General features: G+C 26.5%; 3 protein-coding genes across 4 annotated transcripts; 2 read left to right on the plus strand and 1 right to left on the minus strand.

Annotated features, from left to right (window-relative positions):
* Positions 1–942: 942 nt before the first annotated feature.
* On the plus strand, positions 943–4769 carry LOC112603447 (anaphase-promoting complex subunit 7). Its single transcript, XM_025351999.1, has 10 exons — positions 943–1011; positions 1086–1308; positions 1388–1569; positions 1788–1897; positions 1970–2156; positions 2231–2437; positions 2504–2614; positions 2675–2806; positions 3133–3407; positions 4470–4769. The coding sequence occupies exons 1-10, from the start codon at positions 943–945 to the stop codon at positions 4711–4713; spliced, it is 1740 nt and encodes a 579-aa protein (XP_025207784.1). The 3' UTR covers positions 4714–4769.
* LOC112603446 (vam6/Vps39-like protein) lies at positions 4744–11780 on the minus strand. Its single transcript, XM_025351998.1, has 15 exons — positions 11215–11780; positions 10652–10807; positions 10478–10584; positions 10207–10413; positions 8059–8239; positions 7742–7995; positions 6731–6860; positions 6542–6666; positions 6351–6476; positions 6069–6291; positions 5613–5996; positions 5394–5542; positions 5051–5329; positions 4893–4987; positions 4744–4836 (listed from the first exon to the last, which is right to left on the minus strand). Exons 1-15 carry the CDS (start codon positions 11282–11284, stop codon positions 4767–4769), a joined length of 2556 nt encoding a protein of 851 aa, XP_025207783.1. The 5' UTR covers positions 11285–11780; the 3' UTR covers positions 4744–4766.
* Positions 11781–13041: 1261 nt separating this feature from the next.
* On the plus strand, positions 13042–21252 carry LOC112603470 (serine/threonine-protein kinase WNK3). 2 transcript variants are annotated; one of them, XM_025352033.1, is made up of 24 exons: positions 13042–13336; positions 13546–13757; positions 13820–13940; positions 13995–14308; positions 14385–14487; positions 14572–14965; positions 15026–15183; positions 15275–15363; positions 15435–15648; positions 15714–15843; positions 15923–16008; positions 16129–16985; positions 17297–17498; positions 17573–17707; positions 18085–18207; positions 18328–18387; positions 18449–18663; positions 18735–18942; positions 19012–19332; positions 19414–19506; positions 20147–20296; positions 20406–20527; positions 20603–20733; positions 20792–20937. In XM_025352033.1, exons 2-24 carry the CDS (start codon positions 13552–13554, stop codon positions 20935–20937), a joined length of 4578 nt encoding a protein of 1525 aa, XP_025207818.1. In that variant the 5' UTR covers positions 13042–13336; positions 13546–13551. The 2 variants fall into 2 exon arrangements, with proteins under 2 accessions (XP_025207818.1, XP_025207820.1); XM_025352035.1 differs by lacking the exon at positions 13042–13336 and having other exon boundaries at positions 13552–13757; positions 20792–21252.
* Positions 21253–21624: the final 372 nt, after the last annotated feature.

Genomic DNA, 21624 nt, shown 5'->3' on the forward strand with positions numbered 1-21624 from the left:
TGTCTTAAATAATAAATAAATATGTATATTGTGTAGATACCTTTTGCCAACAGACAGCGTTGCCGTGTTTGTATAGTAGTAAAAATGTTTCTATATTTGTAGGTGTGATGAGGTAAGGGCTGGATCAGGATTGTTAAAGTTTCTAGACCCAGCGAGTTTTGCGTTGATATGCCAGTCAGTCACTTGATTGGTTTCTTCTTTTACATGAAATACGTATAATAATATAAGAGATTAATCTACGTCATGATCATATTTATAATTGTTATTGTTATTATTATTATTATTTCATTGCTTAAATTGTGTACACTTTTTAAGTATTGGTACCTATGTCTTTTGTGCTTAACAATAAACTATTACGTTTAAATTCGATTTACGCGGGAATATAGATTAAATAAATTGAGTATATAATTACCACGAGGAGCGCTACAAATTCTCAAATTCATAAGATTCCCGTAATTTTATTGGTCTTTTATTCTATTTAATAATAAATATCAATGTTATGATAGTGATAACACACACAGATTACAGATTATACATAGAGACATTATCATTATAAATGTTATAATTAACGCTGTAATGCCGTATTAAATTAAGCCGTTAATCATTATTATATATTATTATATTTTTTATTTATTAACCATTTAGTATGTTTAACTTTTTCTACTATAGTTAACCGAAATTGTACTTTTTCCAAAATAACGTTTTTCCCCGATTCTTAATTAAAATTTATCTAATTGACAATAATTATTGTCAATTATTGTACCTATCGTATTGTTTATTTTAAAATAGGTCTTTAATATTATATTTTCCTATCTTTTGCTTAAGATTTTTACTTATAAAAAGTAACAATAATATTAATTTTATACACAATTACGTTTAAAAGTGCCAATAGTTAATGTTTTTAAAAATAATCTTAAACACAGTTTAAATTTATTTTTCAAAATGAGTATGTTATTTGATCAAATAAAACTGTTACACAGCCAAAAATTATATTCCAATGTCATAAAAGTGGTAAATTTTATACGTATTTTTATAGTGTTATTTTATTTTAACATATTTTTTAACTCATTTTTCTTACAATTTAGGCAGAGATGGTTTTAAAAGTTAGTGAACACTCAACAGATATCTTAACAGCTCCACATAAATTTCGTGTATTAGCATATCAGGGTGATTCACATTACTACTTGGGTAATTATCGTCAAGCAGAAGCTGTGTATAAAACAGCATTGACATTTAAAGATGCTTGTTCTTCTGCAAAAGCTACTCAAAAACAATATGATGGCTTAAAAGATCCTATGCCTGATATAGGTTAGTATAAATTTTACATGTTACACATGTAGTTTTATGTTTTATTTTTAAAAATAGCTTAATACTGTTTATTTTTTAGATATAAAATATCATTTACATTTATGTTTGGTGAAATTAAAAGATAATAAACAGGCTTTAGCTATTTTACAATCGGTACCGTCCAAACAAAGAAAAACTAAAATTAATATGGCTATTGCCAAACTAAATCATCAAATGGGCAATATTGTTCATGCTGTTACTGCTTATAACAAAGTTTTAAAAGTAAGTATCTTAATATTTTGTAATAGTTTTGAAGTTTCTATGAGCTAGAAGCTATATTATTGTTAATTTTCAGTCATGTTGTTTAAGTTTAAACTCTGTAAAAAAAATTTCAAACTTAAAATTATATTCATGAAGATAAAATTTAACTACATTTTTTTTCTTGGAATCTTTAATTAATTTATAGATAGTTTTTATTCAATTTTAATTTATTTTTCAAGGAATGTCCTCTGGCGATTGAAGCAGCTGAAGGGCTTTTAAGCTTAGGTGTTAAAGGAAACGAAGTGAATGCTATGATGTTAGACATGGTTGGAATTAATGGACTTGAATGGTTAGTATTTAATATTTATGAAATTATAAATCAGATTGTGTATATATATTTGATATATTTATTTATTTTTAGGATTAGTGGCTGGATAAAAGCCCATGCATATCTATTTCAACAGACTGAATTTCCTGCAGCTATTAATACATTAAAACAATTGGATGATAACTCACCTTTATGCAACAGTAATAGATTATTAGTAGCTATTGGAAAGTCTTATTATTTTTATGGAGATCGTAAAAATGCATTAATTTACTTACAAAGAGTTAGTGATTTAAAACCATCACTTTTTCAACTATTATTTCTTTTATAATTATTTTAATATGGTACTTATTGTAGGCTTACAAATTAAATCCACTAATGCAAGATGGCTTGTGTACACTAGCTATGTGTCTATACATGGAAAAACACAACAAAGAGTTAGAAAAATTGCTCCCAACAAGTTATACAGACGAATCATCGATTGATTCCCATATGTGGATCGTTCTTGCTTTTGTATGCTATAGTAATAGCAACTATTCAAAAGCTTTGTGTTTAGCGCAAAAGGTGCTTAAAAAGATTTTTAAATAAATATATTTAATTTACTGTATGCCAACCGTTGTGTTTTTATAGGCTTGTTCTGTTGATCCAAGAAATATTGAAGCACTATTGTTGCATGGAATGATATTAACAAGTATGAAAAAATATTCTGATGCCATTTTACAATTTCGTAAAGCTAATGATGTAAGCAATTGATTTTTAAATTATTTTATTATGATATAATGAATGTCTATTATTTCTTAGATTGCTTCTTATCTGTTCGATCCACATAAAGGTATGGTAGATTGTTATATAGCATTGCATAAGATGAGAAATGCACTGACAGCTGCTAGTAATTGTTGTAAACAAATGAATAGCCACCCAAAAGCATTAACAGTAAGTATTAATTTTATTAATTTGTATGTTATATATATATATATTTGATAGACATTTTTTAATTAACATAAAAGGTTTTTAAATTTTCATATAAAATTAATCACATTTATCAATTAAAATTATAGAAGCAGTAATATTCATATTTTAATACACATTTAAAAAAAAAATTCATTTTCATTTCAATTTTCTTCTTTCCTATTTTGTTTTATTTAGAGGTTGGAAAATGTATTTAATTATCCTGTCTGTTAGTTAAGATTTAAAGGTTTCCTTCTATTTATAAATATGACTTGATTTATGCATGTTAAATAATTTTAATTATTGTCTAGTTATATGCTTCAATACTAATGAAAGATCCAATAACAGTTGCTAAAGCAAGAATACTTTTGGAAAGAGCAATAAGTATCGACGATTATTATCTCCCAGCAATATATATGCTTGCTCAGATATATGAACAAGATGGAAATTATAGTCCTGCTGCTGCTTTATTACATAGGCAAGCATTAGATCAACCAACTTGTAGATTATATCAAATGTTGGGCGATTTAAGTGTCAAACAAAATCAATTAGAAAGAGCATTTGACTACTATTATTCTGCACTAAAGTAATTAATTTGATTTATTTATTATATATTTAGTATTAAACATGTTGATATGAAATACCTATTTTTGCCAAACATACACTTTTAAATTAAAATAATAGAGAGAAAAATAATGGTTCTCACTCACATAGAAACTTTTAAGATATAGAAATTTAACATTTAAACAAGAAAAAATGAAATGTAATGATGTGGTATCAGCCATATTGGCATAATGCTATCCATAAGTTTGATAAAAATAATAATTTATTTATACATAATATATTAGAACAATCATAAATTTATAGTTATTTTAATAAAATTAGTTATAAATAAAATAAAGTTCTATTAGGATATGACAGTCTTAGAAAGTTTTAATTAATTTACATATTTGTGTCAATATCATGAACTTTTAGCGTTGCACATGTACGAGTTATGTGATAATTATTTACTCCAGTTTACTATCTTGCAATAATTATATGAGTATATTTTGCATGTCAGTCTATTTATCTATACAATGGTCAAATTATCCTATTATTAGAATACTATTATTACAAACACAGAATTTACAGTATGTAGTGTGTTTATTATTATTATTAATTTTTTTTTTTTAATATTGATGAAAATAAAAATTGTTGACATAAAATTGGTAAATTAAATTATTTAATACTCTAAAATTAAAATATAATTGAAGACGATCAATATATAATGAAATAACATTTTTATTGGTTAGAAAAATATTTGCTCCACATGCATAACATTTAAGTCTGTCTTATTTGGTATTTTTTGATAGTTGTAATAAATATAATTTAATAAATGATAATAATATAATAATTTTTCATAGCATAAGTATACTTAATTTTTTATTTTAAAAATAATTTAATAGTTAAATATTAAATACTAATTATTATAAAAAACATTAGTTTAACATAGTTTAATTGGAATATTTCATCCGATAACAATAGGATTTTTTTTTAATAATTGTATTCCAAAATTGATGTTATATATAACATAACTTTTTTAATTATAATTTATTATTTACACTTTATAAATTATGTATGTTATATTTATTGGGGTTTTTTTTTTTAGTCTTGACCCGAATAATAAACGAGTTATGGAGAGCTTAGAAAGTTTGGGTAAACCATGTAATACTTCAACAGCCACATCTGCAGATTCCACTGGACCTGTTTTAAATGGTTCACTTTTAGATGCCACATTTAGTGGTGTTAATAATGCTGAAAACGAATCAACACCATTCAATAATGTTGTACATGAAGAAGATACATTTATGGATTCTGATCATGAAGGATCTGGATCCGACATATCCATATAATTGTTCATGACAGTTTTAACCTATGCCAATAAACTTGGATATTATAAGTATTCTTATTGATCTGCCTTGTGATTATGACATGAATAATGGACAATCTCACCATTTGGACATCTTACAAATGCACTGAAATGTTATGATAGTGAAAATTTTGTTGTTTATTATTTAATTAATTAAAATACCTTTGATTTCCAAATCGTTTTTTACATACTCCACAAATATTGAATTCTGTCAAAGTGATATTTTGTGACTCATAAAATATTCTTTGTTGTTGAATCTAAAGTATATTAAATATTAAAATTTTAAGTTCTATATATTGCGCAAAATTAATAATTTTTACTTTTAAAAGTTTTGCATAGAGTAATCCACGATTCACTTGATAAAGCCTCCTATTGCTAATTGCTTTTTCTAGAGCAATAACTAGAAAATTACTAATACGATGAATGGGTATTTCATCTGGTAACACTTTTAATACATCTGGAATAGCTATTTGAGCAGCATTTTTATTTAAAATTTCAATAACTTTCTCTAAATTGGGTGCTGGTTTGGATACATCCCCTAATCCAGCTAACCAACTATCAGGAGGATCAATGAGCAATCTCAATAGTATAACATAAATCTATAATTAAATTAAGTATTAACATGAAATTTATTACAATTTTTATTTTTGTAATTAAATTTACTTGATCACAGTTTTCATTTTTTGATTTATAAACTTTATCACAGTACTCAATCGCTCGGTTAACATCATTCAATACAGTGACATACATAGATAAGACTTGTTCATGGCGACCCAGTTTACCTAGTACTATAGCACGTTCTTCAAAAAATCCTGTTAAATTATATGTTATGGTGATAAGAAATCTAATAATTTAATAATAGCAAAATATTTTTGACATTACCATCCAATGGAAAATGTACCAATACTGTTTCAGGAGTATAATACTTTGATTGTTCTAAAAATTCTAAAAGTTTTATTTTAGTATTTTGTGCTGTTTGTTCATCAGCTTGCATTGACATGGTGTTGTATTTTTGAAGCTTTTCTCTATATTGATGTATTAAAGCATTATGACATATAGCATTGGTATCATTCCAAACATGTATTACATGTTCCATATAAGGTATAATCAAATTTTTGTGATTTCTAATTAAAAAATCTAATACTTTAGGTCTAGGTAAATTTTCAACTTCTGCAACATCTTCTGTAAATATAGTAAGCCCTTCTTCTGGGTACTTTTTTAATACCCAATCAGAAAACTGTAGAATAATATCAATATTATTTGAACCTAAAAAGTAAATATTTCATAAAACTATAGCAATTAATATAATAATAAATAATAGACAATAATGGTAATTACCAAGATTTTGTAGGTACTGAATAGTTCTTTCAGGTCCTTTAAGATTAGAATCGAAATCATCTGACTGCTTTTGAAGAAGTTCCAATGCTTTACTATGTAATCCTTTAGTTTGGTACAAAATAATTAATTCACTGTATTTCTTATACTTTTTTAATGTTGTTTCAGTTTCTAATAAATGACAATGGTTAAGTCTTAAAAGAGGCGCTATCAGAGCATCATTAGTCTATAACATACATGTTTAAAAATTATAATTTTGTCATTATTTTTCAAAACCAAGCTTACTTGTAAATAACATTTTAGAAGTGTTGTGTCTATAATCTGAAGTAACTGTTCTTGATGATTAGTATTTATTTCATGGATATCTGACTGGTTTTTAACATTGGGTTCTTTCAAAAGATTGAATCGAACCTAAAAATTCACAAAAACTAAATTTTAATCTCGAAAAACAATCAATTAAATATTCATCAAATTACTTCAGTTAAATATTCAATTAATGCAACAATTTTAATTTCCATCTCTTTTTCAAGTATTTCTTCTCCATAGTCTGAATCACTTTGGGGTAATAAATTTGGAAATAATCTGATAACATCATAAGGATCTGTAAAAATTTAATTAATATTGCACTAAAATCAGTTAAAACATGAATAATAAAATTTTCATACCAGTATTTAACTTCAAAAACTCTCTCATGGATTCTTGATATTTCTTTTTTTCAAATAAATCATTGGCATATAAGGTTCTAATTTGTGATACATTTTTATCTTTATCATCAATAGATTCATCAGATATGTTCTATATTATAGGTTAAAGTTATATATTAATATGATTATATGATTTTTATAAGCAAGAATCAGTCAATAAAATTTATATTTATGTAGTTTTATAATTTTTTATTACAAAGTAAGAGAATATTGTTTTGTTATTATGTTAGTTATAATTTTAACTTTTACAAGTAAATTACTAAAAAATATGCTCAGAAGATAGGGGTGAATACAAAACTAAAATTTTAAACGGGGTTTTTAATACAGATAAAATATCTACTTGATTAAATTAGATTTAAATGATCAGATATCAATAAATAGTTAAAAACAATATATAAATGAATTATAAATGTTGAATTACAACTACCAATTATCTGTGGAATGGATTAAAATTATAAACTTTTATTAAAATATTAACTCTTTGACAACCGCATTAATACAATTCTATAGGTACTTATTTATACTAAATTTAATTTACTACACTGTATTGGGAAATACATTTTTTCTATTGGTTATTTCTGTACTCTATGCTGTAATTAAAAAGAAAGCATATATGCGACTGCATATAGTCAGCAATGTTTGGTGAGAATTACAGTCATATCATATTTACTATCATAGTGAATAGCCATAGATGTTATTTAATTTGAAATACAATTTTTTAAAGGAATATAGTGTATACACAGCAGTAGTCAATGGGTTATTAAACATTATTTAAAAATAAATCTAATATAACTTTAAAATACAACACTTTTAATAATACTTATTCAGTGGCTGAAGTTGAGTATTTATCATTACCCCCCAAAAAAATGCCTCTTTTACCTGTATCATTTTTTGTAAGGAAATATTATTTAATTTAAAATGCATTATACTATGTAAAATATAATTCAATAATCTTTATAGTTAATTACTCACAGCTAATTTTAAAGCCAGCTGAAAATCTTTATCTTCAAGAAGTCGTTTGATTTGTTTAGAAAATGGAACTGCTTTTAAACAGAAAACATCCAACGCCGACGAAACATAAATTAAACCATTTTTACAAGTAAACATATTCATAGTTTTAGAAGAAGCTGATATTACTTGACGTGACACCGAACTTTCAACTGATTCTATAGTTTGTACATACAACTTATCACTTATACTTGCGATTAAGTAAGGTTCATCATATACTAAAATAAAATTTCATTAATAAACATAATACTTATACTTTTAAATATAAAACTTTTACATACAAATTAAAGATGGTGTGTCTATCCATTTTATTAAATGCTGTTCAGCTACTTCACCCATTGTACTCATAACAATTAGATGAGAATCTTTGACAACACCAAACATTGTGTCAGATATTTTGGTTATAATAGGTTCTTGATTTTTTCCAGTTAAGAATAAAGGTTTTACTTGTTCCATAGTAACCTATAACAAACATGAAATACAATATTTAAATTTCATTAACTTAATTAAATTGAACTAAAAGCATTTACATAATCAGAATACACCAACAATTTATTTTAAAACTTAAATTCTTTCAACAGGTTATTATTTGGTTCATATTATTATAAATGGTAAATACTAATAACTACATAATAAGAGTTAAAATTTTTAAATAATGAATCATATTTACTAATTACTAGTTATTGAAATTTCAACTGTTATAAAAATATATGCAAAAATAAATATGATTATTAGTTTTATTACTGCTAAATTAAAATCTTTTATTAACTTATACAAATAAGATGTAAAAACTCATAGAATGTAGTAACTAGTAAACTATAATAATGAATGGCACAGCCAAAATTTTAAAGGCTTAATTTTAATTGCTTTGTAGCCTATCAGTACATTATTCAAATAATTGTTGATAAACTCTTAATTTAAACTTAACATAAATGTACCAATGATCTATCTCTAAATTTAGTTTTCCATTAATTTTCTATGACTGCTATTCTAATTCTATGAATTAAGTACACTTATTTTTTTTTTTTTTTTTATAGTTTATAATACACTTTTAGGAATTGGTTTATTTATTAGTTTTGGTAGTTTTGGCAGTTTACCTAACTGATAATGATTAGATTTTCAATTATATTTGGATTGAAGCCCATTGTTATTTTTCAATATTCTTCATGAACCATGACTCATATTTATACTAAAATATTTAACTTAAATTTATTTCGAACTATAAACTATCAGTGAGTATTATGAAACCTGACCAATAGTTCTAAAAATCTAGAAACACTTCCCGTTTAATATTTATACAATCCAGGAACTCTAAAATCCTTGATGATAAATAAAATATTTTAACCAAATTTAACTTCTTAAAAAAAACATTAAATGTATACTTACTGAATATGATAGATATAGAGTTTAACTAGTATTAGAATGGGTGATAAGTGAACAAATTGTGACCAGAATAATTACAGATATACCAATTAATGATATTAAAACCTCTATTAAATAAAAAAATGATTATGGTATGGAACAATTATTGGAACTCTATCCCACCATCTAATAAATTAAAAATTACTAAAAAATTGTAAATTCTAAACACTGCAATAGATGATAAGAAGACACTTTTACAAGAGCAAGAATTATTTAAACATTCATTCTTTATCAATTAATAAAGATCCAACACCCAAATACATTAAATACCTAATTGACTTAACAATTTAACATTTAATTTAAGAATGTTCCGAATTTCAATAGATACAAAAAATCTTAATATTAAACAATATAGAAAAAGCTTTAAATGAAGACAATAACACAAAATCCTTGATTTTCTAACCAAATTAATATTGTAATCCTGCATTTTTAACTCATAGATTTTAGATTCTAATTAAACTATATAATTTCAAAAATTTATAATTTACATAAAGCAAATATCTTTAAACATTAAAGTCTGATTAAACAAAATAATTTTAATATAAAATATTGTTTCAAATTTTTATTTTTATTGATGTACAGAATTAGAAAAGTTCCATCATTTGTATATTATTATTTTTACTACAGATTCGTTAATAAATATTATAAATTGTTAAAAGGCTATAAACACATTTCATTAAACTAATAAGTAATTTAAATATATATTTTTTATAGCAAGAAATATAATTTTTGAATTATTGTGAACACAATAATTATTTTATGAATAATTTATATTCGTAGTGTATTATTTAATTAAAAAAATTGTTATACATGTGTATAACATATTATTTATTCATACATTTATTAAGCGAGGCCATACGACTATATGATTTTAATCATAAAAAGTTAGTAATAATCAATTATTATTTATAAACAGTTAATATCTACCAAATTAATAAATATTTGATTCACTTTCATTTTTAATATGTTGCAAAAATGTACCTAGTAATTAATATGATTAAACTTACATCAAATAAGTAATATTCATTTTTACAGCCAATAACTACTGTTTGATCACACCACACTAATGTGCGAGGTATATCTGGTAAGTTAATACTTTCAGAATGCTCCAAAAAATCTTTTCCTTTCCAATAGTAAACTTGCAATTGTCTTTTAACAGCTACACAGAGGCGAACTACTGTGTTACTAGGATTACTTTGCAATCCATCAGGAGTCTATAAAATTATTTTAATAGTTTTTTTATATATACATTACATTTATACAGTTCAAATAATTTACCTTCACATTTACTGTAAAAGAACTAGCACCTTTGGTTTTTTGTAAACCAGGCGTTTTCAAATGTATTACTTTATCTCGAGATACATCAAGTACACTAACTCTTTCATCTAAAAATTTAATAAAAAAAATTAAATGGTGTTCAAAAAAAAGGTTTAATATTAAATTGTTAAATACCTGATAAACAAATAATTAGTTGACATTCTGATATTGCAGTTAACTGTAATATAGGTCTTTTACTAAATGTTTTATTACAGTCAACTAGTTGTACTCTAGGACTGGTGGTGTACAAAAATATGTGTCCTAAACGATTACCAACCAGCAAATAGTTATCTAAGAAATAAAAGAATACAATTAATAATTATTTTATATGAACAGACTTTCATATAGTTTGTAAAACATCCACCTATTGATATTAAAATTTATAAATCATAAACTATTAGGAATATAATAAGAAGAAATATAAATCCAATTTTGTAAAAATAATTTATATTGGTAATAAATAATAATTATGGAAAAGAAATTTAAGTGAAATAGAAAAATCTAAAATACCATTATGTTATTGATGGATATAACAAGTTTAAAAACAAACAATTGAGGATAATATGATACAGATTTCAGTATTGTAACGAAGACTCATTATAAAAAATAAAGATTGAATAATATTCTACAGGTACAATAGACATTTTGTCAACTATTAAATATTAAATTCAATTTATACTTATGATGAAAACAATTACCATAAGCAGTGATGCTTTCGATTTGTACAGAATACTTTAACAATTTTACAACTTCATACACGTCATGCATTTTGAACAGTAAATTGTTTGCAGTCGTAAATCACACAGGATTAACAATTTATAGCTTTGTAGTCTGTATTGAACAAAGATTACCATACCAAGAATAGGTCATGTGCCTAAAATTAATCAACTATGAATAACTATTGAACCTAGACCGACATATTTGTGTTTGTATAATATGACAGCAGAGTTTATAAAGGTTAACATTAAAAGCAATTTAATTATTTAAAGACTTAAAGTTAACAGTTAAACATCATGAACATAATTATTTTTATTCTATGGACGTTACATTGAAATTTGTTCCCGAACCCAACGCCTCCAACCCAAAAGTAAATCTTAAATTCTAAATTAAATTCAATACAAGATATGTTATCAATTATGATAATATTTGATAGACGTCGGCTATGAAAAAGTTACATGACGTCGTCGAAAGTAAAACAAGTTTTTTTTATTCTTCCATTTACAATTTCACAAATTTCGCGGTCTTTCTATAAAAATATTTTGAATATTTGGATCACAAATAGTGGCCTGTACCTACATATTTTGCCAATACGATAATGATGTAAATTTAGAATTCTAAACTATTGACTCATACTATTATTCGTAAACGTATTATAAAATAATAAAACTGTATTCATCTAAACTACCTGTAATAGAATATTGTTAATTTGAAATTTAATTACCATATAAATCACCATTATTAGGTACCTATTACCACATTAACCACAGTAGATACTTAAATACTTTCATACATATTTCATACTGGGTAGTAAAAATTTCGATAAAATCAAACCCAATAATATAATAATCGATTGAAACATTCAGTCATTAACGCGTCTTCTTATTACCGTGGTCGAAGAAACTTAAGAAAGAGTTTACGAATATTGATGAGCTTTCTCGAATAGTGTTTCTATATAACCACAGAAAAAAATGCATGCGTAGCAGACCTTCAACTGCCTACACAGTAAACACATATGTCTACTTGAGTTTCCGGTTGACGTCGTTAAATACAAAAATATTCAGTATGACGTCGTCGCCAATAGAACATTCACCGACTGGACTATATTACTATAATCGTGGAAAATCAGATAACACAAAATAACACCAGACGAAGTTCCGAGAGATAAAATGAAAAGTGGGCGTAGTCGGTGACGACCGGGTGACATCATCGACGGTAACGGCGTAAAAACTATGACATTCTTGCGTGCGCTTCAGACGAAAAAAAAAATTCTATGACAAAACAGTTGTTGTAACTAATTGTAAATCAAAAGAATTCAACGTAGACAATGTAAATATTGTATCGGCTATTGACAGAAAGATTGCGTTGTACTGTTTGTTCTACAGTAGTTTGTATTTTTTTTGCCCAATGTCGGGCGTCAACGATATTATTCTATGTTATACGATCTAAATATCAAAATTTCTGTTCTGCAGGTAATAAAATAATTGAAAAAAAAAAATCGGTATTAAAAAAATTAAACTTTTACGGCTACAACGAATAGTCTAGGGACTTATGCATGTGTATGACGTATGTGTGTGCGTTTGCACATTTGTGTGTGTGTATGTGCATACGTGTGTACCGTGCACATACGGTAAATAATATGCAATTTTTATTTTTTTTTTTTATTATTATTAATTAAATTGGCTCTCATAGAGATTTCACGTTCATTGACTCCGTCGACGGGTGGTGGCAGCACTTGTACCAAGGTTGTTTTGGGCGGCGCTACTTCATCGCCGCGCCCCGCCGTTGTCGCCCCACCACGGCACCAGTAGGCTGTAGGCAGTATCTCACTGCGCCAGGTTCCGTCCTGCCGTCCCGGCCTAATCGGCCTGCTCTTGTGGTTTCATCTATTATCACCTCAGCAGTGGAGTTCCGATCTGCCTGCGCGACATTGTGGGGATAGGCCAGAGCTGAGAAAATTTAACTCAATTTAAAAAAAAATAACATACCAAGTCACTAAATATACTCGACGCAATAGAGACGCGACTGTTTTTGTGCATCGGTTTGTTAGTGCGCCGTACGTGTTTGGCTCAATGAGCGACCATAGTAATATGTGAATATAAGGTAAGTTCTGTTGTGTACAGCCCGATACGACAAAACCACTGCAGTGACTGCTGCATCACAAGATTATTTCGCTCTCCATTCAGATTTGACATTGTTTCGTTTTTTTTTTGCCGTTTGCAATTTTTAGCGTAAATCTGTTTGATTTTTCCGACTATTTAATATTACCTAAGTACGTTTTTTCATATCATTTTTTTTTCTCGTTGAAACAGTGAGCCATGAGTTATCGGAATCGGCTGCCCCGCGTCGCCAAAAACAACAACGAAACACCATCTAGGAACAAAAATACCACCAGACACGACTGTTGCAGTGCTACTAAGTTGCGAGCTAGCAGTGTTGAGCACGATCGCATTAATGGCAACCACGAAGCGCACAGAAATGCTACTTCTGTAGATAGAGTGTTAAGCGTTAACAGAATTCCTAGGTAGTTTGGGTTTAATCCGGAACAGTGAAATCGAGTTATAAAACGATCACTAACCATTACAGATTAAACCAATTGACAGGCGATTCATGTTGTGCAGCCAGTTGTAGAACTCCTAATAGAACTGCTACAAAAACCACAATAAATCGTACCAGCCTGAGTTCTCCAAGTACTCCACTGAGAAAGGTTTATATTTTTTATTTATTTTTATATTGTTATTTCATTGCATTATTTTAATAGGTGTCAGCAAGAGGCAGAGGAGCTGCAACACCATCTCCTCGTTTCAGACGTGAAACAACTGTTCAAAAGAAAACTGTGGATAACAAACCTAATAAGGAATGCCAATCATCATCTGCAGATATGCCGTCCAAACAATCATATCTATTCACCCAGAATTATTATGACACTGGTTCTTGTTCTGTAGAGATAATCGAAGAGTCATGTTCTCAAATTACATTACCAATACCAACGGAAATATTAAATACAAAATCAGCTATACTCAATCGTTCAGATGACGACGAAGAAAAAGCTACTGGAATTTCTCCAGATGGAAGGTAAATAATTTTATTTGTTGTATTTAATAATAAGTTGTTATAATATTTACATACTCATAAATTATTTAAATATTAGGTTTCTCAAGTTCGATGAGGAGCTTGGACATGGTTCTTTTAAAACAGTCTTCCGAGGTTTAGATACTCAAACTGGGGTTGCAGTTGCTTGGTGTGAGCTCCAGGTAAATTAAAAAAAAATTGTTATTAAATTGTTGTAATTGATTATTGATATAAAGTTATTCATTTCTTTGTATTTTTATTTAAAGGAAAATAAATTAACGAAGACTGAACGCGCTCGGTTTCGAGAAGAAGCTGAAATGCTAAAAGGTTTACAGCATCCTAACATAGTTCGGTTTTATGACTATTGGGAAGTTTCATTGACAAAACGGAAATATATTGTTCTTGTTACTGAACTTATGACATCAGGAACATTAAAAACATATTTACGTCGTTTCAAAAAGATTAATCCTAAAGTACTCAAGTCATGGTGTAGACAAATTGTAAAAGGATTAAGTTTTTTGCATTCTCGAACACCTCCAATTATACACAGAGATCTAAAATGTGATAATATTTTTATTACTGGTACAACTGGATGTGTAAAAATTGGAGATTTAGGTCTAGCCACTCTAAAAAATCGATCATTTGCTAAATCTGTGATTGGTAATTTGAAACCAAATTGTAGTTTATTTTAAGATATTCATTTTAGATTGTACATTTTAGGTACTCCTGAGTTTATGGCTCCAGAAATGTACGAAGAACATTATGATGAGAGTGTTGATGTATACGCCTTTGGAATGTGCATGCTGGAAATGGCTACTTCCGAGTATCCTTATACTGAATGCACTGGACCTGCTCAAATTTATAAAAAAGTGATAAGTGTAAGTCAATATTTTTGTAAAGAATTTAAAGTAATGATAAATATTTTTGTATATTTTGTATTTATATAATCTTTCTTTTTTTAACTTTTAGGGTGTTAAACCTTTAAGTTTTGATAAGATTGAAAATCCAGAAATAAAAGATATAATAGAGTCATGTATAAAATTGAAAAAAGAAGAAAGGTAATTTTAAACAACTTTTAATGTAATAGAATTAAATATATCTAATATTATGGAGTATACTTTTTTTATAGACCATCAATTAAAGAATTATTGGCTCATGATTTTTTTACGGAAGACCCAGGAATTAAATTAGAAATGGTTAGTAGAACAGACAGTCGAATTGAATTTCGTTTACGTATTCTTGATCCAAAAAAGCGTTGCAGCAATAAGCACAGAGAAAATGAAGCAATTCAATTTGATTTTGATGTAATTAATGATAATGCAGATGATGTAGCATCAGAAATGGTATAAAATTTAATTTTTTGAATAATTTACAGTCATATATTAATATATTATACATTAACTTGTAGGCAAAATCTGGATTAATTTTGGAGGAAGATAGTAAAACCATTGCTAAGATGTTAACAAATCAAGTTTATAATCTAAATAAAGAACAAAATGACAAAAGAGATGTGCCAATTGACGAAGAACTATATAAGGGTATTGATTGTTATACAATAAATTTTAAAATTTAGGTTAGGAATCGTTTTGAAACTACATGGACATTATTTTTATTTAGATGATATAAATTCAGATGTTAATGGATTGCAGTTTCGACAACCAGAAACTGTTGTTATGTACCAACCTGCTAAATATATTAATCAGGTATACAATTATTATTATTATTATTTAATTTAATTTTTTAGTACTTTAAAATTTGATAATTTAATTCACACTTTTTTTTTTAACCAAAATTAATTTTGATACTTAGTGTTTTTGTTATAGGATGAAGAAATTAAGTATGATAACACATCAATTCTGCCTAAAAATCTACTTAAACCTTCAAGTGAAATTAACGTAACAGAACTTATTAATCAAGACCAATTATTTATACAGACATCACCATCTAAAAGTCTACCACTTAGATCAGTAGATGCAATAAGTCAGCAGGATAATTATAGAAAAATATCAAATATATCTAATGCATCTACAGATTCAGCTTATACATCAGATACTAATATGACTTACAAACAGCTCTCTGATATTAATCAAGTGCCAAATATGGTAGAAGTTGTGCCAGAAAACTATGTATCAAATGGAAATGACAATATTTATCATCAAGATTCAACTGTGTATCAAAATGTTGAATCTGCAATAAACCAAGATGCTACTACATTTATTCCAAATGCACATTGGAACTACCAAGTTAATGCTGTTCAGAACCAGTTGCCTCCAACAGCTGATGAAGAATTACAAAGAAAAATATCAACAGTATCTACTGTTTCTAATTTATCTTCATTATCATCAGATTCAGTTCAAGGACTTGTCCTACAAGATATTCAGCTTCATGCTATTATACATGAAGAAAATTCATTACAAAATAATCAAAATGTATATGTAAGAAATCAAGAAGGAATAAATATGAACCAACCTGATAATCTAAATTACTGTAATGCACAATCTCCATCCAATGAATCATATTTACCAAATATACAATCCTACCAAGAAAATCAAGTATGTTCAAATTATAATAATCAAATTATCCTTCCTGAAGAGACCACACAAGTAGAGGAAAAATTATTAGAATCTACTATTGAATCATCAACTAATGCTGCTGAGCCTGATCTTAAACAGAACTTGAGGTAAAACATTAATTCTTCATTTAGAGTTGAATATAATTTATCTGTACTGATTTTAAACCCCAACGATGCTAATTGTAATTTATCAATTAATGTTTATAAATTACAAATAATAAAATTAATAATACTAATTTTAGTTTATTAATAATCAAAATTAAACTAATTAACTAAGTAAAACATAACTTTATAAAAATAATGAATTAATGAGTAATTTGTTTCAATTTTTGTATTAATCATGTAAATGTGATTTTTTAATGCTTTACTGCTTTAATAAAATAATTAACTATTTAATTATCTATTGTTTGGTATTTTAGAGTGGATAATTTAGAAGAATTATCTGTGACAAAAGAAGCTGCAACTAGAAAAAAAAGTAGAACTTCTGGTCCTTCGTTAAATCTTTTGGCTGTGTATGATAATCGTCAAGCAGAATGTCAATTAGAAAATAATAAACACAAAACTGTGACATTCAGGTTTAATATAGATGATGTTGTACCTTATGATGTAGCGAACAAATTGGTAAGTACTAAGTGGATAGTTTAAAAATCAAGATAAAATAAATTAAATAATATTTGGGATATTTTAATTTCAAGGTCACTGAAGATTTGTTAGAAGTATCCCATGTAGATTTAGTTGCTGAAATGATGAAAGACTTGGTGAATAAACTGAAATTGGATATAGAACCTGTGTCTAATAATTGTGTTGATCCGCCTTTGTTACAACAAGAGGTACTATTAAAATACAATTTTCATAAGATGAAATATATTGGCCATTAGGGTTATTCATGAATAATTTAAAGTATTACAAATAAAAATGTATATTCAAATTATTATAAATAATTTCTTATTCTCATTTGATATTTGAAAATTAAAAATTTTAATGTTTTTATATCAATTATGAGTTCACATAATGCAGTTTGGCACTAATTGTTGAACAAAAAACATAATATTCAAGAAATTGTGAACTATGTCTATCTAATCTAATTTAATGTTTTCAATTCAAAAATACTTTATTATATTTACTATATTAATGCTGTTAGCAAATCTCTTGTTATATGTATGTTAATAATAACTTAAGTATTTCATTTTTTTTTTTTTATCTTTAGACTGAAGGAATTTCAGTAACTGGAGACTCAGAAAACACAATAAATACTAATCAGCTAAATGTTACTGTTACTGAACCCTCTAAAGAAGTTGAAGAAAAATTAGAGCCCGAGAAGAAGAAACCAGTATGCATTTTTAGTGTTTAGTTACTAATTTTTTTCTTTTACATATAATTAAATTTTTAAATTTTAATTATTAACTATAAAACTTATATTTATTGATAATCTCAATTATTATTTACTTAGGCAAGGAAAATATCAAGATTTTTAGTAAGCCCAGTCATTACAGAACAAACATTAGAAGAAGTAAGTTTTTTATTTTATTGTTGTTATTAGTGTTTTTTTTTTATTTTCATTATTTTAATAGTGTAATATTGATAAGAACATACCAAAACAAACTGAATTACTCAGTCCAGAATCACTTCAAAAGAATATTTTGAATGAAATGATCACATTAGCAAGTACTAATAATCAAAATGTGCCAGTTTGTCCTTTAACTACAAATGAAGATATATCAAGTCCTGATACAAATACTGGTCTTACGACTGATTCTAAACTACATTCCCAAGTTTCTTCTGATACGTATGTACAAAAATTTGTCTTAGTGAATAATTAACTAAAATTATTAATTGATTAATTGAAATTATATTTAGAACATGTCAAAAAGGAGGTTCTCTTACTATATCCGAACTCCAGCAAAAATTAATCCAACTGACAGCTCAACCATCAGAATTATCATCTAGTACTCCACCTATTGGTTCTCATCCAAGTACACCTCATGGGCATACTGGTTATGAGACATATATGAATAACCTTCAAAAACGTTTGGCTTCCATTTCAATGCCTGCTGGCAACATACTTGTATGTGTTAACCAAACTCTTCATTAAATAATATATATTTACTGTTAATAATTATATTACATATTAAAGGGACCGCTCTCACCTCAAAGTACATTACATGCAATAAGCTCTGCAACATCTAAATTAAAAATACCTATTGCTATTGAAGTCGTAAAGCCTATGCAACCAGTAGCCATTGGAGTTGATGAAGTACATATTGGTGATGAAGTTGGGCCAATTGTTGTGCACGCAGTTCAAGCTCAATCAATTTTGACGGGTAATGAAACACTCCAACGTGTAATAGTGACAGAAGAAAATAAAGATCAACAAACTATGGTTGTACAACCGTTACCTGGTCATGTCATTATGGTTCAATCACAATTTATACAAAACCAAGAACCGTCTGTTCAAGTATTTAAAGCACTTTGTTATACCCTTAGCTTAATTTTTTAACCACATTACTAACTAAATTTTTTACCTTTTATTTACTAGGAATTTGAAAATAATTCAAATAATCATAAAGAAGATTCTAAAGAGAGAAAAATTAGTCGTGCTCAGTCAGTTGATTTGCATAGTTTAGAAAAGGTAATGTTTTAAAGTAATAACTAACTAAAAAAAATATAAAATTATACAAGTAAATATATGATTATTATTATTTGTGTAGATATCAAAGCATCTATAATTTTTTTACATCACATATTTTATAAAGAACTCATACAATATATTGTATTATTTTATATCAAAAAATAGATGACTAGGTAAATTTAATAAATAGCAGAGCTAAAGTCCATAGTCCATATTGATATAGTAAAATAATATAAACTAAGGTTATTCTGTAACCTTTGGTTATATTATGATAGAAATACATTACCATAAAATATTATTGTTATAATAATGTGTAAGGTAATTTTAACAAATAAAATAAATAGTATAACATAACGTCATATTATTATATTTAAAAGTTTCATGACAACATTTTTTTAAATATTTTAATTTTTCTGTGGTCTGGTTAAGACACGAGAAAGAACTTTAGTGGGTTTTTGCCAAAATAGCACAGAATCCTATCAAATAAAAAAAGAGTGACTTATTACAGTTGTTTCTGTCTGGTTAATGCTCTATAGAGGGTTTTTTAGGTTCCTTCATGTTTTGAATAGATTAGTTGATCTATTACAAAAAGTCCATTATCAAAATACTTTATGAATAACTTTTTGATTATTTGTTTTAGAAATTGTCTAGTATCCATAACAATACGTACAAAAAATATTCCTCAAATGCAGTCAATGTCCATACATTACCCTCATCAACTGACCAACATGTGGCACAATCTTTAGAAACAGATGTCCCTTGTGATAATTACCAAATAGTTTCACATTCTGTATGTTAAAAATATTTAACAATAATATTCCATCATTAAACATACATTTTTACATTATTTATAGTTTTATGACAATCTGTATGTTTATTGATTTCAATCATTTTTTTAGAATGATGAAACTAAAGATCAGAAAGATTTAAACATAGATTATAAACCTGCTAATCCAATTGAAGTATCACAAACTACTCAATTAAATGTATCTCCTTTTGATTTTCAAAGTCTATTGCAGAGGTAAAATTAAATTAAATTAATGTATTTATTATTTATTATTGAAGTTGTTATATATATATTTGGATTTTGTTTTAGGCAATATTTTGAATTAGAGAATTTACGTAAACGTCATGTAGAAGAACTAAAAAATTGTATGCAAATGTTAAGATCAGAAAGTCTACAACCAACTATACTATATGAAGCTTTATCACCACTTTCTAGTTCTAGTAAGTATAAATTTTAATTGTTTTTGAACAAAAATATTAATAATGTTTATTATTTAAGGTAAAAAAATATCTAGCGAAACTAGTGGAAATTCCAGATCAGCCTCACCAACGTCAGATAATGGAGTAATGAAGTTTACGCCAACTGGTTTATACTTTTTACCAGAATCTGTTAAGCTTTTATCGCCTTCTCTAGCCGAATCCTAACATCACGGCTCTAATCATTAGTCAACAACAAAAAAAAAAATAATAATCTTTTAAGCGTATCTTAACATTTTGTTATTCCTTATTTTTTTCACTATACACAACGTTCATCTAAAACGCTTATAATTAAATTGTTATTTTATTTTGTATAAGTTCCTTAGAAAATTGTATTCATCAAATATATTATTTAATTATTCAATTTATAAATACATATAACTACTAATATGTTGTATTTGCACATTTACCCAAATGATTGCATAATATAACATATTTGAGTGTAACACTCAGACCAATACTAACATCTTTAATCTAATAATATTATTTATTAACAATCTATTATTTTATGTTTAAAACATAATTTAGTGAAAATTGTTGCGATATTTAATCAATTTTTTTTATGATTATTAGTTTTTCATTAAATGTTACAATTGTATAGGTTACAACTTACAGATTGATTGTAATTTGCATAGTCTAGTCTAATTAAAGTGATTTTGTAAGTCATAAGTCATAACTCTTAAGGTTTTTATTACAACCTAAACTATTAGAAAAATACTAGTGTATACATTTTTAATATATTTATATAATTAAAATTTATGAAAATTCGTAATAATTAATTATGCCTATTGAGATACCTTAAATACGCCATGTTAAAAAGAATTATTGTCTTACCTATCTTTTTTTTCCAATATT

This window comes from Melanaphis sacchari, unplaced genomic scaffold (assembly GCF_002803265.2).
Source record: "Melanaphis sacchari strain LSU unplaced genomic scaffold, SCAv2.0 Contig108_pilon_pilon, whole genome shotgun sequence".
Lineage (NCBI taxonomy): Eukaryota > Metazoa > Arthropoda > Insecta > Hemiptera > Aphididae > Melanaphis > Melanaphis sacchari.